Source organism: Microtus pennsylvanicus, chromosome 4 (genome assembly GCF_037038515.1).
Source record: "Microtus pennsylvanicus isolate mMicPen1 chromosome 4, mMicPen1.hap1, whole genome shotgun sequence".
Taxonomy (NCBI): Eukaryota; Metazoa; Chordata; class Mammalia; order Rodentia; family Cricetidae; genus Microtus; species Microtus pennsylvanicus.
This window is the reverse complement of record NC_134582.1, coordinates 55,837,318-55,862,435: the sequence shown is the minus strand read 5'-3', so window position 1 is coordinate 55,862,435 and position 25,118 is coordinate 55,837,318. Positions and strand designations below refer to the sequence as shown.

General features: G+C 48.8%; 1 protein-coding gene across 50 annotated transcripts in view; it reads right to left on the bottom strand.

Moving 5' to 3' along the window:
• The window catches only part of Celf4 (CUGBP Elav-like family member 4), a 278,709-nt gene that overhangs the window by 193,195 nt on the left and 60,396 nt on the right, over positions 1–25,118 (bottom strand). For 41 of the 50 annotated variants that reach the window (XR_012910319.1, XR_012910316.1, XR_012910315.1 and 38 more), the window contains exon 2: positions 11,278–11,360. Coding sequence is in view for 36 of the 50 variants with exons in the window: in XM_075969125.1 (XP_075825240.1) it covers positions 11,278–11,360 (83 nt within the window). In the remaining 14 variants the exon portion in view is untranslated. Of the gene's footprint in view, positions 1–11,277; positions 11,361–11,482; positions 11,638–12,022; positions 12,083–25,118 lie in introns of those variants that run through there. The other 9 variants (XM_075969134.1, XM_075969136.1, XM_075969138.1 and 6 more) reach the window with 7 other exon arrangements.

The window sequence follows — 25,118 nt, the reverse complement described above, 5'->3', positions numbered from 1 at the left end:
TGCTCTTCTGTAACTTCTGCCCATCTCTACCCGTCTGGGGGCAAAGTCTACTGGTCCCTCCTCATAGTACACAGCTCTCTTTTCTTCACAAACAGAAGCACTTATTATCATGGCTCTGTGACATGACTCTGGTTATTGAGGCATACATAGATGTCTGCTGAGCGGGGAACCTCAGGGAAGCTTTCACATTCCTGATAAGGGACTGAGGCAGCAGACCCTGCCCTTCTCAGCTGAATGTTTGATGCATGAAGCAAGGAAAGCCTCTTTCTAACTACAAGGGAAGAAACTGACCCTGACATTGTTATTCGGATGAACCAACGCCAGAGTCTGTGTTGTGGATACCTCTGTGGTCATTCCTCTGCATGATGGCACTGTCCTTGGCTTTATGCAGCCCATGGTGCTGGTGTCCTGGCCACGGAACCTTGGGCAAACCCCTTCTCCTTTTTCTCATATTAACAACAGCACTGCCAGCACTCAGGTTTTAGGAACAGTGTGAGATTTCTTTACATGAGAGGGTATTTGCAGAGCACATGGGTCATACTGAGTTTTCTGTGAATGGTGACTCTCACCATGGCTCGAAGGCAGGGTTCCATACCTGCTTTCCCATTTGAGAGCATTCTGCCAGGCTTCAGACAGCAGAAGCAGATGGAACCCTGTCCTTAAAACTTTGCCATCCCCACCTCAGTAATGGTGGGTTAACTCCCAGCTGCCAGCACTTGCACTTCTGGCTTAAGAGACTTGTCTGGACAAGGGTATCAGTTTGCCACCCCACTGGCAAGGCAGAAGAGCTGGGGAGTTGACAATTCATGGACACATCCTCAGTCAAATCTTGTGGGCATTGATGTGTATACTGGTCCCTGGGTGGGAGGATTCTAGGGAATATATCTGACATTGTTTCTCAATCTTTTGGTGGGCTGAGTACCTCTCGTGGTGAATGTTGGCCTGCTTGTCAGCATGCCTTTCATTTGATTTCTTCTCTTCCCTTTTACAGTTTCTCACTATTGGACTTGTTTCCTGGGGTCACTGTCTGAAGCCCATTTGAGAAAGCTCCACTTGCTTTCAAATGCTTTTTACAATCTGCTTTTGGGGTTGTTCAGACACTGACAACAACCTCTAGAATGTCAGATCATGCTTGCGACTGTCAAACTTCTTCATGTTTAGTAATTCTGTAGGGATCCTATTCAAATGCAAATGGTACAGTTTGAGAGACATAAGTCATATGGCGTGAAGTTGCAACTCAAGATTTTACCTCCTTAACTCTAATAAAGCCCTAGCAATGTTAGTCCAGTGGTCTTGTGGTCTGATGTCCATAATTAGTCTGGGAGAGTCAAACAACAGTAGACCTGTAGTGGTGACAATGTTCTGGGAGTGCTCCACCAAGGAAACCAGGAGTTTGAAGTGAGGTTCTGACCTATGGGGGATTCTGGCAGTCAGTCAGGTGGGGTGGCAGAATTTTTCCAGGGGAAGAGAAGCGTGTGTGTGTGTGGGGGTGGGCTTCTGAGCTTATTCTGAGCTTGGAGCCACAGTGTGTATAGGATTTTGGGAGGTTTGCTCATCTGAAGTTTATGAGTCCTCACTGTAAGGATGTAAGGGGCTGGAGGTTCTGAATAACATGAGTGTGAGAAAAGTCCTTCATTCTCCAAACATCCTCCATTCTCAGCCCCGAGTAGTAGGAAAGTTTAGATTCCCATCCCCAAAGCTTTTATTTACTTATTTAATTTGGTAACTGCTATGGCTTCAATGTTGAATTTCCAAAAGGTCCCCAAGATAGCACTGGAAAATATTCCCTTTAAGGCAGTGTGTTGTTTAGATCACTTCCTCCTTTTTGTTCTTCTCTGGTGCTGATATATGTGGTTCTGTTTCTTTATGATGGGTTGCTTTGCTGTAAGACAGTTGGCAACGGGCTAGAGCATCCCAAATAGCTCAAACAAACTTTTCTCTTTATAAGGGTAGAAATCTAAATAACATTCCACCATCCCAATTCTCCTGCCTTACACATCCAGCAAAATTCTGCTTTCCTCCTCCTTGGACAATTTCTGGTCATTATGGCTCACTGCCATTATTCTTGTCTGAAAACAAACAGGTCAAATAGTCCAAGCTGCATGTTTTAACCATTTTGTATTTTTATTGTTCTATATTTAAAATATACTCGAGTTAGGAATCACAGGGTTTCACTGCAGCAAAGGCCCCCGAAGGTCATCTATGCTCACATCAGTGTTTTGTCATTAATAATTACACTTGAGTTATTTATAGCAATTCTTGGCATATAAAGGGCTCATACACGTGACTTCATTATAGAAAGTAAAAAGCTCAGACTCAAGTCATCCAGAAGGATGACATTTTCTCCACAGCTGTTGATGTTTTAAGGGTGAAATCAAGTGTTTGGCATTGTTTTGCCTCTTCTCTTCTGGACATAGAATTAGGTACAAGGCTTTGGGTCAAACTCTTGCCTTGTGCCTACTTGGCAACCAGAAGAGAATGCTACCTTTCTGGCACCCCCTGGTGGTTTCCTGAGGGCATACCACAAGTGTGTTTGATCCTATTGTGCTTTTACACCATAATAGACTTGGGGGACCAAGAAAGACCTGGTCCCATTAAACAGCAGACTTTTTTTTTTCTGCTACAACTATTTTCATGAGGACTTTGATAAAGAACAATACCACTTTTGCCATCACCACCTGGGGTTGCTCATCTTTGATGGTTCAAGGCAGCCCATAGTTCCGGAACCCCACTGGTCCAAAACACAGAGGCATCTGGTCCTTTGCTCACCCACACACATGCTTTCTAAAAGGAACTCATCCAGTCCTAAGGCACATCCCTCCAGAAGCAGTAGCTCACACAGAAATCTTGTGTTTCAGGCTTCTTTTCTGAGGAAAGGTCGAGAAACCCTTTAATAGTCTCACCATGACTCTCACAGGCACAGCCCCTGTGGCAACCCAACCTCAGGCTCCTTCTCCCGAGGACACACACACACCTCACATCACACACCACACTCACATCCTCACCAGTTACGATTACTGGGGCCAACATGCCTTCCTTATGCACCTCATGCAACCACCACCACCAAGCCAGATTTGTTTTCTTTCCAAACCTACCCAACAGGGAAAGCTAAGCTAGGAACCCTCTGGGGGGCTGTCCATGATATGGGCAGTGGAATTGTGAGGATAGATCAGTCTGTGTGCCCTTTTGAAGTGTCCTGATCAGCGGAGACACTCAGCAGAAAGAGAAGTTGCCTTTAACTTACCCCCATGCTTTCCTTGGAACTAAGCAAGGCAAGCACTGGTGACTGACTCTCAATGTTAACAGAAGACTCTGGGACTAAAAAGCAGTGCTGGTGACTCTGGGGATTGCAAATCTTCCTTGCGCAGAGTCTGAAGAGAGGAACTCATGTCAGACTTAGGCTGTGAGGGGGAATGGAAAGTGTCCAGAAAAGGAGATGAAGCAAGACAGAGGCCTTCGAGGAAGATGACATGAGCAAGAGCTTTGGGGGTCTGAGGAACTCAGAGGAGGATTGGGCCACTGGCTGGATCTTTTGGGTAACAGAAGATCTTCTGGGTAAAGGAGATGAGAGTTTTAGCTCACAAGGATAACGCTGGTTATCCAATGAAGAAGGTACCACTAGGGCAAAGGCCTGGAATTGAGTGGTCACCACTGGGACTAGAATTCCTTGGGACAGCTTGATTTATCTTTCTGGAATGCCCAGACACCTGTCATTAATACCACATTATAAACATCTTCAGCAATCTACTGTGTTAATTTTCTTCTGTTCTGAACACAGGACAAGTTGTACTCTACCACAATCAGCCAGTTCTGTGGCAAATTGCAAATTGCCTCTCTGAACCCTCAGACTGAGCAGAGTGAAGGGTGGGTTTGATGTTCTGGCTCAGGGTGAGTACATCAGAGAGGGACATATCTGACCCTTGCTTTATTATGCTTGTCATCAATGGTGGAAGAAAATGTGATCACACTAGCGAGGGGGATTTTGGGCTGCACATAAACTCGATATATTAGCTTCCTTTTCAGGCATGAGAAAAAGTCTTCCAAAGGGAGAGGTTGGAGACCTCTCACATGGCTGAGCCTTGGAGGTTTGGGTTCTTGTTCCATCTCTGTCTGGAGAAAATTCTCAGTTTGTGTCACGCAGATCGCTGATTCCACGTGAGTCAAACGAGAGAGTAGAGTTTCCCACTGGCCCTTTATTCTGTCTTGTTAAGCGATGTGGGGAATTCTGGCTCTATTGTTCTTAGAAATATGAAGGATGTCAGAATTAGGAGGGATTCTGGAGGTAAACCACCTAGAAGGTGACCCCGGGGAGGGTCTGGGCTACGCTGCAGACACATGGATTGTTTTGTCAGCTCTACCTACACCTAGGTCCCTAAACGGCAACCATTTACTCACAGGCCTTCCTGAAGTCAGACCCAGGGTAACAGGAACTGTTGCTTTCTGGTTCTGGGTGTCCCATAGTCTACAGTCATTTAAATGATAAGCGTGTGGACTTTTAAGGCCAATGATGATAGGGAAAAGAAGAAGAAAGTGTCCTGTGTAGGAAGGAGGTGCATGAGGAAAATCATGAGGCAGAGAGGACTTAGGCTGTTTCTGCAATGGGAGCAGTGGAACCTCGGGCTGGCAATGTGGGCTGAGTGAAAGACAGGCAAGTTGTGTGGGCTGTAGGTGTAACCCTTATTTCTGTCTCTGGGAAAAAATCCCTTTGACTCTTCTGTTGAGGCCTCAGCATTCTCTTCACCTTGGTATTGCCTTCTGCATAGTGGGCTCAGGGTGGTGCCACATAGCAAAGGGATACTGGGCTGCACATAAGCCTGGCATACAGGCTTCCTGCTGGGGGGAAGAGAGTCTTCCGAAGGAGGGAGGTGGGGCCCTCACAAGTGGTTAAGCTTAGAAGGCCTGGGTTCTTATTCCATCTCGGTCATGAGCAAACCTTCATCTCATGTCACTCAGATCATTGGTTCCATGTGAGTCAGGGGAAAGAGCAGGACTGGAAATGGTACCCAAACTGGCAGGTCTTGGGCCGAGTCTGCCCTGCAGGCTATAGCATGAAGTGGGCATGGCCAGTTTTGTGCCCAGAGGAAGGAGGCAGACTTGGATGCTCTGGATGTTCATATCCTTTTAATGAATGCTCTTTAACATAACCTCCAACTCCTTCTATCATCAGGACCTTTGGATTTGTCCTCAAAATGAATGAGAACCAGCCACTAAGAGGAAATTCTCAGTCTCTGAGTCTGCTGTGTTTCCTGCCTTCTACACCACTGTTGGCCTTGAGACAGTTTCTCTTCCTAAACACAAATGACATTTGGGGAAACAGATCATTATTGGGGAGGCAGCTATGTGTATTTCAGGATTTTAGGTTTATCCCTGGTTACTCCTCACAGATGTTAGGAACATCTACAGACTTGCCCAGGTTCTTTGGGTACTAAATTATACAGGTGAGGACCACTACCTAAAGGAAATATAGGCAATTCCTCTTTGGGGACTATGGGAAAGAAAAAGATATACCACCTATTTTCCTCACAAAAGAATGAAAGTATGAAGTTAGTGTAAATCACAGAGAAAGGCCTTATGGGATCCCCATGGTTCGGGCACCATGGAAGATCTTTTTCTTCTGCCATGGAATAGTCAAAGGTAGTATGTTGTTCAAAGTTACAGATTAAACTGTACTTTGTGCCCAAAAGAATGAAGTCTTGTCTGTGTGAGTGAGGATGCGTTAGAGATAGGATATTTACAGAGGACCAAGCTGAGGTCCTTGGGATTGACTATGACCCAGTGTGACTAATGTTTTTCAAAGAGAAGCACATGGGTGCAGAGATAGAGGACTGGGGACTATAACTTAAGGCACCAGTAAGGGCACCTGTAGATAAGTGGGTCCCTAGACGTCTAGAAGCTAGAAGAGTAGAGTGTGAGACACTGTTCTTAAGCCCTCAGTGGAGACAAACCTTACAAACCTTGTTTTGTGAGTCAAGAACCAAGATGTTTTTGTGTCTGAAGCCTACAGTTGGTGGTATTTTGTCATTATCATTCCTAAACTAACGCACTCAGCCAGAAGGAGAGCAGGAGGAGTGTGTAGGTCTGCCTGCGACACTACTATCTCAAATAGAGACACAGAAGGTGGCAGAGACTGGGAGAGAAGACACAGGTCGTGACAAGACCCAGATTCACTACACAGAGACAAATGCGACACCTCCTGCAAGACCGACAAGTAGAAATATATCACATCTCTAAACTGAAACACTTTGATTATGTCTATCACTAGGAGTTGTAAAACTACCCCGTAGAATTCACAGCCTCTGAATATGCTAACTACACCCTTCATAAATTTGTCTCTAGTTTCTGTTATCATATCACTGTCTCTGGGGACCCCTGGCTTGTCATCATTTGCCCTTTATAATTTATTCATCTTTCTTGCCTCTATCCTTTCTACTTATCATTCATCTTTACAGTTGTACATAAAATTAGACGGATCCTTCCGTGGCAGGGCAGTTTGAAAGGGGGATGGGCCTCTTTGGGGAAGCCCCTTCAATGCTGACGAAGGACCCACGAGAGCCTACTCTAGGTGCCAAAGTGGGCTAAGCAACAGGAGAAAGGGGTAAGGAGAGGAGGCAGAAAAGACAGGGAGAGGGCAGAAAAAAGAGGAAGGTGGAAATGAGAGGCAAATGGAACTAGCCAGAGTGAAGAGCAGGAGAAAACACCCAGAACCAAAGTGAGCAAAGAGAGAAAACAAAATTGAGAAAAAGGGAAGCGAAAGTGAGATGCTCGAAGGGACAGTAATGTTAGGGCTTCAACTCGAATTTTATGTTTGGTCAATTTTTTATCTTACTATCTTTCTTAACACGCTCTCAGAAGGTCACCCTGATTTGCCTTGGAAATGACAGTTCCTGCATTGCAAGCACCAGAGTTGACAGAGACATTGCATGTCTCCTGTGTGATTTCAGGGGTGGTTAAAAAGAAGCAGCGTGTGTTGGTTGCCCACTAAGGGTACAGAAGCCCATCTTAAGTAGCAGATTGGCGCTACGATATTTACCAAGAAGAAACAGCTCCCTTCCCGCATGCCAGTTCCCCTCCACACCAGCTTCCTCCTCACTGCCTCCAGGCCTCCTGCTAACTGAAACCAGCACCCCACTTCTTCCAGTTCTGGCCAAGAACTTTTCTGCTACTGAAGGAGTAATTCTGGCCACCTCTCATCACATTGTCTGTATTTTCTTAGCCAGAGCTTTGTTTCCTAGGTCCCATATTTCCAACTTTGGGAGCAGATGGGCTGTCCCTGGAAGACAATCCTCTGCAAAGTCCCAAAGGCTGGAGCATCTGGAACTCAGCAGTGGGGCTGTGTTTTAAGGCACACAGTTCTTACACTGGGTCTCCTGTGCACTCCCCAGACTCTGGAGAGCTCTCAGCCCTGGTGTGAGGCATGAACACCTCTCTTTCAGGTGGGCCTTTTGGTCAGGCTCCTGCCTTGATGGGCATGCATAGTGCAAGGCTGTTTCTTGCTATTCTAGCATAGTCATCTAACTCCCAACTCTCTTCTTACTGGCTCATGTCCTGAAGGAAATCCAACCCCCAGTGCCATCTTTGTCCCCTTGAGAGTTCTAAAGCAACTGACAGCACAAACACAAGTGAGGAATTTGAGTGGCAGTGACTGAACAAGAGCTATTTATCCATTGTGTGATCGAAATCACGGTGTCTTCCTCACAGGGTGGTCTTAAGGAGACTGAGGCAAGGGATGTGACAAGTAGCATCAAGCCTATCATTTAAAGTACAGTGCTTATCAAGTATTCATTGTGAATGCTAAGCAGGTGACTACACTGGCCATTTTATTGCAATGTCTATTGTCTTCCATGGTTGGTTATATTTGTGTGTGTGGCTTCTGTCCCCAGTTTGATGGGCAACTCCAAGAGAGAAGGCGATATATTGGAAAATGCTTGCTGATGGGTCGAGAAGTCACATTATGTGATTGTACCCTGTAAAGACGAATGATAGAAGGGACTGGTCTATTAGGAAAGAGTGAACAGAGACAGACAGAGACAGACAGAGGGAAGAGAGAGAGAGAGAGAGAGAGAGAGAGAGAGAGAGAGAGAGAGAGAGGTCTTAAAAAATACATCATGCTAACTTTCTGGCAAAAGGCCATATTCCCAAGGACCCTGGTGAGGCTTCATGGTCTAGTAATCTCACTTTACTGAAACCATGCCACATTCAAGAATAATAATCCATTTGTGACACTGGTCCAGGCAATGACTCCATCAGCCCTCCAAGCAGCTTCAATTAGGCTGATTTCCAAGGAAGTTGGCCTCTGATTCAGAAGAACAGCCCTTGGGGGACCTGCTCCCTAAAATCCTACTTATTCCACGAGGAATGCTTGCTCCCCTGTCCTCCTGGATGCAGGTGAGGAGTGCTTATACTCTAGCTGCGGTTGCTGTGCTGGTCTTATTAGCCTCAGTGATGTGTGCACGTGTGCTCACGTGTCTTTGTGCACAACAATGGATTGTTTTTTTCTTGCTGCAAGGTGATACCAGCTCTGCAAGTCGCTGGGAAGGAGAGTGTGTTGTCTGGACCAGCTTTCCCTACTTTCCTTCCTCAGTAAGAAAGTAGTCAGGTGATTTCAATGGGTTGATTTAATGAATTTTGAAGCCTGGAAAAGTGCCTAAATTGTTGAGGTTACCAGTTTTCCAGATTCCCATTTCAGTTTCATTCTCCTCAGTCAGAGGTGGAGGGTGCTCACTGGGACCCCTACTATGGCCTCCCCAGACAAGAAGAGGTTTCTCCTGTGCCCCACTTCCAACCAAAGAGGCATCTGTAAGCACAGCCTCAGCTGGCAGGAAGATGTATGATTTGGTTGAAGAGCATTTTGCTTGGGCCTCTCCCTGCATTTGCTGGCGGCACACTTCCTCTGATCTCCAAGGAGAGAACCAGCTCACAATAATAATGGCAGTTCTGCTTTTGGGATCAAAATGACTCCACTTTAAAGCATAATTTTACTCGGTCATTTTGTTTTCCATTTGTCTGCATGCGAGTTTGCGTGGGGACAATGTGCCCTCAGAACCTGTAGCTGCAACTCTTATCTTTCTCTCCGTGTCTCCCCCTGCGAGTTCTGCCGGCCCAGAGAATTGTGCGAGCAGGCTTGTGAGGGCGAGTCTCCTCAGGAAGCCTTTGAAGAAAGGTCGGTGTTCTGGGTGGCACAGGGAACTCTGAGCTGTATCTGAGCCCCACCAGAGACATTTATTTCCACCCCATCTCTGCCAACATACATTCATGGTTCTTCTCGCCTTTTGCCCAACTTGTCTTTGTGATTTCAGAAAAATGCCACTGGATCTCCCAGTATGAGGGATTAGCACAGATTATGGAGAATGGTGTTAATTATCGGTGGAAGGGGGACTGGCGCCTCGCTCCACCGTGCTCCTGATTTCCCCTGGGCCTTTCTGCCTGGTAATAAGCCTTCTTTAATCTGGCAGGCCCCTTGGTGAAATCAGCACCACGGACAGTGATATTGATTGCTTCTGAGAAACCATCACAGCTGCTCAACCAAATTACCTTTGATATGTGACCTTTAATGTAATTACTGCAACATCAAAGTATTTCTATAAATTATTAAAGAACTAATACACTCCATCATTTAGCTATTCTATTATATGTAAAATAAACAACCACGAGTTAAGGTTAGGTCTGGAACAATCCACAGTCGCTTTTCCTTTTTCGAAAATCCAAACCATCCTCCCACCTTCTCTTTCTGTTTCCCCATTTGATTCTGACTTTTAGCCATTATGAAACTCTCCAGCAATTTCTCTCAAGCTGATGGAGGGCCTCCAATAACAACGTGGTATTTTCTATTCCATTTGGGTGGTTCTCAAATATCTATCACAATCTTCCCCTAAACAAAGTGCCATAAACACTTTATTAATCAGCGCAAACCTTCCCGAGAAACCTTTGACTGTCTTACAATATGGCTTTATGCATAACGCACAACGTGGAGCACATTTCTGCCATCCTACAGAGGGCACCCAGAAAGTATTACTATAATATATGTGCATGTAGTCGCGCCACTAAAAAACCAACTGGGAACGGCCACCCTGCCAAAGCCCCGCTCCACACAAAATCTGTGCGCGCCTCCATTTCCATACATTTGCATCCGCGGCTGTGCTATTAAGATGACTCAGCCCCGCGCTTTGCAATCACAAATACCAAAATACAATACAAAGACTGTCATCATGGAAGGAAGGGACTGTGTAATTCCTCATTCTCGACCCATAGCCTTAATGAAAGACCTCTGAAGCAAGGGGGTTAAGGAGGTAGAGAAGGGGAGCTGCTTCACCCTGGGGTGTGCCATTTGCTCTCATCTACCTGGTTAACCTTTCCTGCTGTGGGGGCAGAAATGGAAACGTGTGTTTACATACGGTTTGCTTGGTAAGAATGTAAACACGCGTGTCTAAGCATTGGCGTGCATACATCGAAAACACACGTGCTGCCCAGCAGCGCCCACTGTATACGCGAAAAAAAACCTGTATATTTGCTTATTCTTTCAACTATGCCCACAAACACACCTCTTTCCATTTATCTTTAGATGCCCAGCGGCTGTATATTTCCTAACCCCCCAAACCAATCTCTCTGAACCCATAGGAGAGACCGCACAGACCCTTGACCCGAGGGACACTTCTTATTTTATGGTGATGAACTAGCCTCGATAATAGCCACGGCTGATATCACACCCAGTTAGGGGGACCATAAATAATTCCCTTCTCCCCCTCACAGAAGCTATAAACCAGGGCCAAGCGCTATACTTTATCAAAGACGAGGGCTGGCTCCTTAAATAAACCGCGGTGATCTCACTCGCGGCGCCGGGGATGCGCCCCTCCCACAGCGGCTCGGGGCTCGGGAGCTGCGGGTGCTGGACCCCAGCGGGGCCCAGCCGGATGCTCTCGGGAGCGAGCGGAGCATCGCCCGGTGTGCGCGGCTCCAGGCCCAGGACATGGGGCGCCCCGCCCCGGGCCGTGCGCACGTTAACCCCGTCTGGGCTCCTGGCCACAGCCAAGTTCGTCCCCCGTCGGGCCTGGACGGCCGGGAGCCGAGGCGGCGGACGCGTCCCAGCTCTGTGCCCGCGGCCCTTGCACTGCACCTCCCCCCGCCACTACCCCTCTCCCGCACCTCGAGCTCAGGGGCTCAGCGGGAGACAGCCCGGTCCGTGGGGTCCCTGCTGTCCCCGCCCCGCGCGTCGTGGCCCGACTTCCCGAAGTCGCCCCCTGTCGGCACGCGGCCGGCTATATCGCCGCCGGGGCCACTTACCCCGGGGAGGGTCTTCTGCTCGTGTAGCGCGCTCTGGGCCTTCAGCGCTGACTCACGCTCGCAGTAGGTGAGGAAAGCGCAGCCTGCGAGGAAAGCAAGCGGCGACAAGGGTCAGTGGGGGCGCCCCCAGCCAGGCCCGGCCCGCCGCCGCGCCCTGCCGCCCGCCCCAGTCTCCCGCCCTCCTGTTCGTCATTGCTCTCCCCACCTCGCTCTCCTGGGCGCTCTCTTTGGAGCTTCCCTGTCCCTCGGTTTTCCCTCTGTCTGCCTCTCCTTCCTCTCTCGTAGCTTTTCCTATTTTGCTTCCTCCGCGGAGTCCTCCCCACTCCCCACGCCCCCCCTCTCTGCCCGCGGGTCTCTCTCTGTCCTTGCGCCCTAATGCTTCAGGCGTCTCTGCCTTCTCCTCACTCCTTGTCAGTGTTGTTTTTAATCAATTTCAACTCTAGCCCCCTACACCTCCCAGGAGGGGCAGTTTTCCCCTTTAGCTCCCTGTTTCTTTAGCTGTTACTGCCGGTGCCTCCTTCCTTGCTCTGAGCCCCTCAGCAGTCCAAGAGTCAAGGACCTTCCAAATAAAGGCCGAATCTGTAAGGGAGAGCCCACCCTCAGATCAGTTGTAATCAAACGAACACAGCTGTCACATGTTCTTTGTGTTCTCTGCCCCGATTCCTGCTGTCAAATTTGTGGTGAGGGTCTTGACACACCTCCCCGTCTAAAGGTTTTTTGGGCTATCAAACCCACTGAGGCCTACCGTTATTCTGCCTCTTACGGCTTGAGGACAGCTCTGCCTCACACCACTCTGCTTGCATCTTCTCCTGTTAAGAGAGCTGAGCATGCTCTCCAACGTCCTGTCCACCCCCACCCCCAAGCCATTGTAACAACTCCACTGTACTGTATGTCGGGGACTCTGGAGAGTTCCGTGCAGACTGGAGGTCTTAACACCTGTCTGCAGGCACCAAGACACAGGAATAGAATATTTGGTGACATACTGGTTTTGAGCGTTAACTCTACTGAGCAGTTTCAGGGGCCCCTTCGGCTGTCTGCAGGTGTGACTGAATGTGGCTTGGCTCTCCTGCAAAACCAGCTGGGAGCCAAGGGAAAACTGCAAAGGCCTACTACGGCTAAAACACTCTTGTTTGTAAAGTCATCCATGACCCTGCCCCAGGGAAAAGCCCAGCCACGTAGATCCTTGCGGGCAAGGTCTTCTCTGGCCTCCCCTGCTCCCTCTACTTCTCACCCCATCTTCTCTGACCATCAGCTCAGGCTACGTCTCTCTCCACTTTCTCTGCTCCCAATCCAGTCCTTTGGATGAGACTGGTGACACAGCTCCTGCCTGTTCCGGTCCCTCCACGGGCTACATCCTTTCCTCCCTAGATACCTTCTGGCCCTTCGAAGGCCATTTACTTCTTCAATGTCCACGCTGTGCTAGAGTCAGGCTCTTTTCTCCTGAGGCCTTCCAGTTGGCGGTGACTGAATGCTACACACCTCAGTCCTAGTCATTAGAACATCTAGTCATTGTGGCCACTTGATGCACAGAGTCCCCACAATGTCCTCTCCAGTACCTTACGCCCATCAGATTTGTATCTAGTAACCTCTGTTCTTCCCCTTCTGATACTGAAATAGACCCTGCTCGCCTGTCTTTACTGCCTGGAGAGATGGCCGAAAGGAAACACGCGTCTGGAGGCAAAAGAGAAACGGAAAAGGAAACAGAGGCTCCAGTTCCAGTGCAGCTCTACCCTCCTGCCAAGCGGTCTCCATGCCGTCCTCCCTCCCCTGGACCAGGCCCACATCGCCCCGCCTCCCTCCTCTCCCTCCTCTTCCCTCCTGGTCACTGGCAGACGGTTATTGATGGAGACACACGCGACTGAAATGAATAGCGGTCAGAGGCCCCGTGACGTCGTCCCTCATGCTGCCGCCTGCCTTTCCCAGGGGTGTCTTTCCTCCTGTTCCCTCGTCCCCTTGTTGGCCTTGTCTTCTGCTTGCTATGGAGAGAGAGACAGCCAGTGTCTCAGCCACAAGCAGGCAAGCCAGCTTGGGACAAGGTCAGGGGCAGGTTTGGAGAGGAGGAAGTAAGAGAAGAAGGAGGAAGTGACCATATTGTTTACACAGCTCAGAAAAATAAACTAGGGACCCGAGAAGGGGAAATCTGTTGTTTTTGTCCAGCTTCCAGGGATTTCTTTCAATTTTTTTTTTGAGAAATCTCAGGGGTCCACCTTTTACCCGTGCCTTTTAGGAACCCTGTCCCAGACCCAAGTGACCTCCCCCTGCCTTCCACCTCTGAATCTCCTGCCAGTTTGTATTCCCCTCGGTCACTCCCTGGTTCTCTTACTTTTTCTCATCCTTTTGAGGCATATTCTAACTTAGAGCCCTTTTCTACAGTGACCACTTCCTCACCATTCCGCTTCTACCAAGCCTGGCCTGCCTTCCTCCTTCCCTGTCTTCTGGTATCCATCAGACGAGACCCCCTCCGTCACGTCTCTCTACCCCCTCACTTACCATCATCCCAACCTCGAGCACACACATCTCCCTTGACCCTCTGCCCTGCTTCCTTCCCTATTTGTCACCCACCACTCCCTGACATTAATATCTATTTGCTCATTGATTGTCACTCTCCTAACGCTCAGCTGAGACCAGGAACTCCATCTGCTTGTGCCGACTGCTTCTCTGTGCTCAGAACAAGGGCAGGATGCCTTACTCCTTGAGAGCACCGACTGCTCTGACACACTGACTAACACTGTGGGAGGGCCACAGGTATGGAAGCATGTTCAGAGGCTGCTAAGAGCTGCCCCGAGTGCCTTGGATGATGCTGCGTGCTGGACTGGCCGCCTTTGCGGTAGGGGTCTGAGATTGCTTTTGAGGGTCAGTAGGTGGATCACTGTAGCTTGCTTTTCCTTCCTGTAGGCTCCCAGCTTAGGCCTGACAGTGCATTCAAAGCCCTCTTCTGGAATTCCTCGCAAGGCACACAGTTCTGCTCAGAAGAGCCCTGTGCCAGCCACAGTCACACGGGGCTTCCCTTTTCTGATTTATGGGTTCCTTATCTGCCCTCTATATCTAACCTGGGGATAGTAATCCCTCTTAGAAGCTTGTAGAGAGACCTGTCAACCACAGCTGAATCCCAGCCTTGTGAAATCAGCTGTGGGTTTTGTTCCCTCTTGTGAAGTAGGAAGTGGGGAAGGGCAGAGCCCCTTCCTTCATCCTCCATCCTTCTGTCCTTCTACCCCCGCAGTTAGGAAGGTCCACCTTTATAGAGACACCTGGTACTTCCCCAACCGTCGCTCTGCAGTTGGTTTTGTACTTCACTTTGCAGTGGGGGAGATTAGTTTGCTCACTCAAGGCTTTTGGAGGGAGGCAGATGTGGATAAGCTGCTCGTTATGCCAAATCCGGAGTGCAAGAAACCACTAGCTTGCACCCTGGCCAAGATGAGAGCAGAGCCCCAGGGGATGGCAGCTTTGACGGGGAGGGGGTAACAGGAGGAGAACTTGCTCTCACGGGGTACTCTGCACAACCATGGGTTTGGGATAGAGGCCAAGGTGGGGTCCCTGGGGCCAAGCCTTATCAGATGCTAGCAAGGCTCTCCTTTCTAGCAACAGAGTGGAGACACTTACAGCTCGTACCAGGACAGTCAGCCATTACCTCCTGTTGTTCACTGTGGTTCCTTAGGCTCTGAGCAGTGAGGCTGGGGTATCTTGAAGGGATGCGGTTCTTGCAGCCTGGACCTGGCAGCTCCTAAGGCAGCCAAGCTCGCTGGCTTAAGGTATACAGTGGAGTCCTCAGAGCCATCCCTGCAGGGGCCCTCTGTGAATGCACAGTGTGGGTGGCCAGCGGATTCTGTCATGAGTAGCTATGCACAGGATACCGTGGGAGGTCCTGCCGCAGGACTTCTACTAGGGGGCCAGGAAAGTTCTGAGAGGGGAGTGTCCTTCCGGGGGTGGGACCAGTGACACGGAGGTTTCTCCTGGTTTTTAAGTGCAGCCGTCCTTTCCAAGTTCCCATCCTGTAAGTATATGATCTGGTCTTTATGCTCATAGGGGAAAGAACAGCAATCTGCTGCAGCTGTTAGGAGGAAAAAATACCCTAAAACCTAAGAAATGTACCCAAGGTAGGAGGGTTTCTACTTAAAACCTGTGAGTGCTCCATAGTAGTTAAAAAAGTGAAATGACCCGGGTAGTGGGGGGCGCTTCAATCCCAGCACTCTGGAGGCAGAGGCAGAGGCAGAGGCAGGTGGATCTCTGTGAGTTTGAGACCAGCCTGGTCTACAGAGTGAGTTGCAAGACATCTAGGACTGTTATACAGAGAAACCCTGACATGAAAAACAAGAACAAACAAATAAAACAAAAATAAATAAAAAGGGTGAAATAATCCTTAACGTACTAACAAAGGAAGCAGCATTGTCCGACAGGAAAACCAAACTGTATGATAATTGGTGCCATGGATACGCAGCGGAGGGCTATACCACTTCTTTTGTATGAACTCCTCTCTACGTTTACAGGCAAAGTTACAAGGAGCTGCACACGGAGCATGAGGCCCCGGTGCAGGATGTATCCCCGAGGTGATCTTGCCCTTTTTGTTTGGTTTGACACAGTTAGACTCAGACTGTATTCACAGATCACTTGCATAATTAACTTTCAAGAAAAAAAAACAATCTGTACAAAAATAGGAGAGCGGAGTAAAAAGGAAGTAGAGGAGACTAGGTAAGGCAGAATGCAGGACCCATGGCCTGCGTTGAGGACACAGCTGGGCATCAGCTGTCTCTCAGACCCACCCTGAAGATAGTCATCTGTGGGTATGGCAGATACCCTGCTGCCTCAGCTTCTCCTCTGTGCTGGAACTGGGCAGTACAGTGCTGATCTTTGAAGCAGGCTTCTGCTCGGTAAGCTATAAATGTGAGTTTGGTTCACAGCCTAAGTGAGAGGACCTGGCGTTTAGGGAATGGAATCCATGACAGGGTAGCATTGCCAAACTCTGGTCTCTTGAGATCTCCCCAGGTGTGTGGCCTGAGGTGAGAAGCTACCCAAGTGACCCAGGGAACCTCTGGGTGATCCATGACATGGCCTTAAGCTCCTGATCCCTGCCCCCCTTCCCCCCAGCTCATTGCTGATCTCCTGTCCTTCAGAAATCCACACACTCTCTTGTCTCCCCTTAAAGCACTGAACTGAGCAGAACTGAACCCTGGTCTGTCAGAGAAGAAACTTCGGAAACCACCTTGATAAGAGTAGAGACAAAGACAGCATCATTAGAGAGAAATTGCACACAGTGCTGTGTCTTCAGCTAAAGGCCTGGGCACCCCTTCTTCCTCACAGCTGGAGGGGGACCTTATGCCTACTTGTCACCTCTGCTGGCCCACTCTGATCTGCCCCTCCCCAGGCATTCCCTACTCTGCGGTGTGGTAAAGGCTCTGGATCTGGTTTCCTTTTCTTTATATAGCCACCACCTAACCTCCTCTGTCTTGCCATTTTATTTACTCATCTCTTCTATTCGCCAGTTTCATGCCTTGTGTCTTTGAATAGATTGCTACCCTGTGAGAATGGAGACCCCATCCTTTTATCTCTTGGATTGGGTGGAGGGCTGAGAGACTAAGAACATACACAGAAGAGGAGCAAGAGACCTCTGATTAAGGCCTGGGAACCTCGGGTTACAATCTCAGGGAGAAAGGATGGATGGCCCGGTCACAAGAATCCAGCTGGGAAGAGACAAGCAGAATGGGTGGTGTGGAGGCATGGACAGGAGAGGTGTGGGCAAGGGTGTCTACCGTTCTCTAGCACAGCGGCCTACTGCCCACCATGGAACAAGGGGCATTGGTGATGCCTAGGGAAGTGGGTGGAGCCCTCTCCCACGTGGGGGAAAAACACAGTGTTGCAGAATTAATTGTACGGAGAGATGAGGGCAGCAATTTACAAAGCCCCCGTGAGCTGGGATAAAAGGCCCTTGTCATTGTGAAGTGAGGAAAGAACAATTTCCGGCCCCAGCTCGAACAGGGCTGAAGCCTGGGGTGTAATCATCACGGAAGGAAAGGCTCCCGATGTGATGGGCTCCCCTTCCTCCCAACCCCCCCCCCCCCCCCCCCCGCAGCCAGGCCTTGGCTTCCTACTAATTGAATTACAGAATTAGTCAGAGGAAGGTGGCCTTAGAATAGGAAGATCTGGACTTTAATAAAACATCAGGTCTTTCAGGCCTGGAATCAGCTGTCTTGGAGGAAGTAGGAGAGAGCTGGGGGGTGGGATAGATCAAAACACACCGTCCTTCCCCACGGGGAGGGAGACGAGGTGGGGAAGGACAGGGAGAGTGATCAGGAAGAGGTGAAGGTTTTGAGTCTGCATACCCATCACCTGGCTTTGCGAGCACATTGATAAAAGGTCTTCATGTAAATCAGGCCATGTTAAATCATCCTGGGCTGGTGAGCTGACGGAGGATCTATCTCAAATCTGGATCTCCTGGGTGTGCTATGGGGCCTGAAACTCTATCCTTGGTGTATTTCTTCTCAGGCCAGCATCCTGGCTCCAGAATGCCCCTGAAGACTCCTTAAGGGGTGCAACATAGAGATGTAGCCTTCTACAAAAAAGTGATATTCGTATCTTAGGTGGACAGAGGAAAGAAGGACAAGTCAGAAAGTGTCCCCAGAGAGAAAGTTACTAGCTCTCCGAGGCCACATTCTCTAGTCTCTCCCCTTATTCTGGGACTTAAACATGTTTCCTCCACCTGTGGACGTATCCCAAGACTGCCCCTCCTCCAAGAGCCACCTCTTGGGTCCTAGTCCAACCCACCTGACTATCACATGCTGGAGCCTTCTATGTGGACTCACCTTTGAACACAGCTTATGGTCTGCAGTAAGAGTGAGCCATAAATGGCCCAGTAGGTGGGGTAGTGAGCAGAACTGAGCCCTGAGCCTCGCTCTGCCTGCCTGTCCTTCCATCCAACCTCCCCCCGCCCCCCGTGCCCCGTGCCACCTTCTCAGGACCCCTTCTGATATAGGTCGCAGTAGGACCATCTTCCCATGCCCTTTTTTGTTTCCGCGTTCCATCCCTATTTCCTGGAACTATTCCCTCTCCAAGTAAAAAGATAGACGTTCCCCACAGATGGCATCTGGTTTTCCCTGGTTTCTCCACCGCCTTGGTAGATTTGTAATACTGTTCTTCCCTCTGCTACCTGCCCCTTGACTCCCTCCTCTGGAGTCTTGCGTCTTTCCAGAGATGAACCAGCCTCCTTCCTCCAAAAACCTTTCCTGACTCTACCAACCTCACATCTCTTCTGGTCTCTGGGGATCACCCACCTCATTTGGCAGTTAGACTGTGAATCTTTGTCTACCTCGTATTTATCAATCTCCTGACAATGGAGAGACTCTATTATAGGTGATACGTACAGGGAGGAGGGTCCATCTCCTTTCAGGGCAAGTCAGATTACAATGCTGAGGATATCCTTAAACTCCAGTTTTTATCAGAGAGCAGTAAGTTTGGCCAATGACTGGATGAAGGATAGAAGGGGTTTGAGGGGTAGAACATGAAGCCTGAGAGAGTGAGCAGCCAGTGGTGGAGCATCTGTTTTCCTCAGAGGAGGCAGCCTTGGGGTGAGGATCAGGAAATAGCCGCCACTTCACCTAGGCTCAGCCTTGCCCTCCTGGGGTCTCCTTTGTATATCAGCAATTCCAGAGAGTAAGGTCATGCAAGATTATGGCTGAGTTTCTGCAAAATTCAACTCAATTGCACATTATAGAAGGAGAACAGGCTTCTTCAGAACTCTAAATTTATTTCCCTTTTCTCTTAGCCCTTCCTGCTGTGAGTGTCCTCAAGACAGAGATGGCCTGGTGCTTGGTGGCTCAGATTTCTTGACCTGCACCGAAACTCTCAGGGGAGCAGAACCCCACCTCTCATTTCTCTTTTTGCTGGGCAGAAGGCACTGAGACCACAGTGGCTCTGACTGAGGAGCTACAAACCTCCGAGGGTTAAAGGACCAGTCTGTGGGTCTTTGCCAAGTGTCTGTCCCTGCCTGTTGCCCTTGTTTACACCCTAAACACCAGAGAATTACATGTCTGGTGTTCTACAGCACTGTGAAAAGGAACAAAAAGTGTACATGATATTTGATGGCCTCACCTCCCTCCTGGTGAAGATCTCTCCAGTTCCTGGCCAGGGTGGATGACCCAGGAGATGGAGGGAGCAGGGCAAAATATCCTAGCCTTTCCCAAGCAAACCTGTGACAAAATGTGCCTGGTCATCTGACCAGAGTGTGGCCCCTCTTCCTGTAACCACAAGGCTGTTTCTGTGACCTTCCTCTAGTCTGGCAGCTCCTCAGAGTACCCAGGAGAGCACAAGAATGTCTTTATCATGAGCCGTCATGGACTGTTTCTCTGGCTATTACATGCCAAAGTGCATGTATATGATTCTTGGACCTTAGAGAAGATGTGGCTGTCACCAGCATTTGACAGTTCAGAAGTAGTCTGGGAGAGGCATCCAGTGTGGCTATGGCAGGACAGACACCCAACATCTCTCATTGACTGATTTGAGGTTCACTTCCTATCATCCATCCTATGGGTCTTGGACAGTGTCTAAAGAACAACATGAGTATGGTAAATACTCAGAGAGACGCTCGGGTTACTGCATAAAAATATTCCCTCTTCCTTCCACTCATGTCCTTTACTTGAGGTAAGGGGCTCAGGGGTGACCTCATCTCTTCCTGAAGGGACATAGATTGACGTCAGCTACGGTGGTGCCTGGCCTCACTTACCCCTGGGTCCTCTTAAACACCAGTGGCCAGAATTCCAGGGCTCTTCCACAGAACACCAAGATTGTTCACATCAATGCCCGAAGAAGTTCTCTGCTAGAAACTAAAAACCAAACCTGTTCTTTTCTAATTAATATGGAGGACAGTTGAGATCCCATTTTGTATTGTCTATGAACAGTGTAAGGAGCCAGACTCCTTTCTGTAGGGATGAACCACTGCCTCATTGAGGCCTCTTAGCCATCACCAGACTTTAGGGGATCTCTGACCAAATCAAGGTGCATCTTAACTGACTTGGAAAAAAACACTACCTCTGATATCCCTACCCATCTTAGGTATCTTCTCCTTCTTCTGTCTGTGTGGAACGTGGTAACTTCATACATAGTCTAGCTCCTGCCTGACATGCTGAACTTAGTGAACAGGAAACATGAGGAGTCTCATCTGAGCCTCTAGTGGCCTGGGGCATTTTGGGTAGCAGAGGCAACTCAGTAGATCTTTACTATTTTGCATAGGAATCTTCTTGCTGGAGTCTTTTATGGAGGGTAATAGAAGTAGAGGTGAGGTAATTTTCCCAGAATACCCTTCCCCACACAAAGGAAGCTTGGAGGTATTTGCACTTTAGCTGTTCCAGAAGCTGTCACCACGTTGGCAAACTAACTCTCCGAATGCACCACAGAGACTGATTTGGGCTCTGGAGGTACTGTGTGTGTTTAGGAGAAGATGGACAGGCTTGTTTGACTCATTTCTACTACTATAGGAGAACAGGTCACAGCAGCAAGGAGTTCTGAGTCCCTGGAGGGACAGAGACCCTTTTTCAGTTACACTGCTAAGGTCTTCCCTCCAACAACGTGTTCATGTCACTCTTGGCACTTGGCTGTGTCACTCCCCCTCCAGGATAGCTTCCCTGTTCCTGAATCATTTAAAAAATATTTTATTCTTATGCCTGTGAGTGCTTTGCCTGCAGATATGCCTGGTACCTGTGGAGGTCAGAAAAGGACACTAGGATTAGAGTTACAAATGGTTGTGAACTGCCACATGGATGCTAGTACTTGAACCTAGGCCCTCTTGAAGAACAGCCAGTGTACCTATCACTGAGCAATCTTCCCAGCTCTTGTTCTTGGATTCTTAACCAGATTTTCCCTCTAAAGAGCCCAGCTAAGCTTTTAGTACCTCCATGTAATCCTCCTCTGTTTCCTAGCTCCTGCTGCTTCACCTTTGAATGAGCCTCTCCTTCCAGGTTCAAATACTCGAAACATGTGTGTTTGAATGCCGTTTTTCTCTGTTGTCATCTGAGGAAATCACAGCCCTCTAATAAGACCACAGCTAATAGGCTGGGATATTCATGCAGGCCCCAGTACTAGACTCTACGATGGAGAATTGCATTGAACTGATTAGAATCAGAAGGGGAGGCTGTGTCTATTACCCTCTGGTTGCAGGGGGGCTGGGCCTAAAAGACCCTTGGAAGTGCCTGGTGAGGGAAACTAATCTCAACTCTCTTCTTTGGCTTCTTCCAAACAGGGTATAAGCCACAAGAGCAAAACAAGGTGTGTATATTGTATGTGTGTGTCTCTACATCTCTGTGTGTGTGTATGTGCATCTGTGTGCTTATGCCTATCTATATGTGTCTGTGTGCCTTTCTCTCTCTCAGTGTGTATGTTCTTGTATGTGTATCTGTGAGTCTATGCCTGTGTGTTTGTGTACCCCGTTTGTGTGTGTGTGTGTGTATCTGTGCAATCCCCCCATGTGTGTGTGTTTGAAGCATCTGCACAGCAACAACAAAACATCACACCTGATGGCAGGCAACAGCCCAGCTCTTCACAGAGCTCTTTCTCCCTTACTCTCGGTTATTTAAGCTGCTCTCTTGACTTGACTTTGATTTTCACCCTGTGTCAGACTAGCTCAACTTCAAGCATTTGATAACATTTAACCCGAGGGTGACAACAAGAGAGTGGTGGACTTACTTGAGGGACCAGTCATATTTTCAGAGGAATGTGAGCTCTGGGCTTGGTAGAGCATCTCCAGTTCACCCTAAAATCGCTGACCCACAAGGGTGCAGGGGGTGTGTGCTAACAAACGGGGAAGATAAACAGAGTCCAGCACTCAACTCTAGTTCTCTCTTCATCCAGTGCCCACATAGCCAACAGAGGGAGAAAGAAAACTGAGCCGATAAGTCAGTTGACTGTACCAAAGACATAATAAGGCATGTGACTAGGAGGAGGGCTGACATTTCTGTATGGAGTGACACAATGCTCCATTCATCTCACAGCCATTTATTGGTCATACACAGTTTTTCAGAGGGTGGAAACATATGCACTCCTTTATTGGGGTCCCCATTTAAATACGAGCGAGTCAGCTGACAGGTGTATGACAAACACATCCTGTGAGTCAAGGCTCGTGCAGGGACTTTACAGTAAGGACAACAGTGAGCACTCCCTGGCATTTTAGTATGTGCTGGTTTTTGTGTTTTTGTGGAGTTATATTGAATGTTTTGGACTGACACATTCAATATTACTCCATAAGCTATTAGGGTTATCATCCGATTTCACAGGGCAGGAAAACTGAGGCAGCAAAAGATTTAAGGTCTTGTGGCCAGGCGCATGGCAGTCAGTGCATTTTGAATGCTGCAGCCTTGTAACAGTTGTTCAACTCTGCCTAGGCTAGATCTCATTGTAGGGTTTTTACTCCTGGCCTACAGTGGCCTTGAGGGAAGTGTGCATTAGGACAGAGCAGGGCAAGTGATTGAGTTTGGATCCCCTGCAGTGGTGTGGGAGGGCTGGAGCCAGAAAGACCATGAATTCCGTGATGCTTCCTCAGGACACCTTTGGCTTTCTTGCTTTGCGTTCTCCACCTCCTCCTCTTCTCTTCCCCTATCCCTCCCTTCCCCTAGCTCCTCTTTTTCACTCTGTTCCTCATTCTTGTTTATTTCTTTTCTATTCTTCTCCCTCATCTTTCCCTTCCCATTTGTCTTGCAACTTGAACCCCATATTCTCTATCATACACTCTTTATTGTTCTCCTGACTACTTCAGGCATTTTTTTCCCCTAACCTCAGACTTAGCATAGGCCCTGAGGTTCCTGTGAACAGACATCTGAGGATTCTGGGAAAAACCACCCAACCCCCAATGCCTAAATGTTTCTATCTTTAGGATGTCTGGAGTCACGGAAAGGGCTGCATGCTTTGCATAGCAGGTCAGATTCTGACAGTGGCTTGTTTTAGGAGCCTCTGAGTAGTTTGTGTAATCTGTGCATGGAAGGCAACGGCGATACTTACCTGCTGGGGTTCTGGGTGAGCCGAGTCCCTAGGACATAATGGATTGGGGAGGGTATTGATATTACTGTTATTGTCAGTAGCGATGGCTGTGATATGACGAATTCCCCATGGTGCGCACGATGACTTTGGCCTTTAGACCGTCTGTGCCCCTGCATCAGACCTGCACATGTAGCTTGACTGAACTCTGCTCCTATCTGGCTCCCCAGAGCAGGGGCCCTGCCCATCTTTCTGCACAGCCAGCCTGTATGCAGCTCAGAGCAATCTTGTTTCACATGGAGAATCTCAGATGCATGCGTGTTTTGTTTACCTCATGTATCTAATATGCTAATGACAGGAGGCTGTAACGAGCTGGCAGGGACCAGGGTGACAAAGAGCTAGAGCTTCATGCTTCCCCAAAGAGACTCTGTGGTGTCAATTGTTTCTTTTCTGAGAGGAATTTTCAAGACCTGGGTAGATAGGCTGGGAGGGGAGGAAACAGGAAAGTGGGAGTGTTTTAGACAGTGCTTAGAGGAGTTGGATTCCAACTCAGGAGTGGTACAGGTTGGTAAGGGACACTTGAGTAGGGTCAGGTGCTCCAGAGGTGTCTATGGGAGAGCAGGAGGAACAAATGACCACTGGGGAGGAATCCGGTGAAGTTTGGACACTGCATCCACATACCTGTTGGGTTCTCAAGAGGCCTCTGTGAACTCCATGGAGGGAACCAGCCCCATGGACACTTATCTGTCCTGCCTCTGCTCTAGGGCTTAGCATGAGGCAGAAGTACAGGGTGAGGGGTAGATAATGGTCTACAAAAGAAGATACATGGAGTCCTCAAGCAAGCTCTTGATGGGTGAATTGCAGCCCTCAACAAGTCAGTGAATTGCTTTGGACCTTAGTTTCCTTTCCTATGAAATCAGTTTGATAAATTCCTGTTTAGAAGTCCAGGTCTCCAGAATCAATGAATGAGTGAGTGGGGATGAGGAAGGAACAGAAAGTATGTGCCTCTCTTATAGATGCACCATCTTATAGATGAGGGAAAGGACATGCGTGTAGACCAAGGTTAAGCAACTGCTCCAGGACAATGAGATAACCAGGGATCAGATCCACTGCTTTCCTTGGAGATGAGTGGAGAGTACCAAGAGACTGGCAAGCCCAGGGCAACCTGAACCCTGAGCAGGAGGAGCAAGTTCACACAATTAGCATGAGAGGTCTCCGACTGTGTAGGCAGAAGACTGTGTCAACAGATGGGAGAATATTTCCATGGTTTGCCACCAAATGGAAGGCAACAGGGGAATAAAAGCGTGGGTGGACATATGGCTGCATCCAGCCAGGCCTTCTGCCCTTTCTGGGTGGATAATGGTCAGTGGCTGGAGGGACAGTGATGCTCGTGTGTTCATAGAGGTGTGTAGGGCTCTGTTCTTGAGATGATTGAGAGGATGGGAAGGATTAGAGCTGAGAAAAGGTTTTTGTGGTACCCTGAACCAGTGAGTTGTGCCAGTCAAAACCACCCCTGGGCCTTGTGTTTTTGCTGATTCTCCCAGCTGCCCTGCCTTTTTCTCCTTCAATCTATCTTTTCTCTTGGCTCTCTAACACACCTTACTTTGTCTTGGCTGAGCGATCATACCCCTTGGCCAGAAAAGTCAGCTGGACGGCTGAGGCCAGCAAGGGTGGGGTGGAGAAGATTCCTGTCTGCTGACTGCTCGTCCCTGAACTTTCTGCTAATGGGCAGCTATGTGCCGTGGCCAAGGCTGACCACATGGATTTGACCTCCAGTTTCACACATTCTTGAGGTTTGGGACTGATCTCAGTGGTGTCTGACAGACAGGTGAAGCCAGAGGAGAGCAGAAGGTTCAGGGCTGCCGTAGGTGAGAATTGGTGGTAAAGATGGT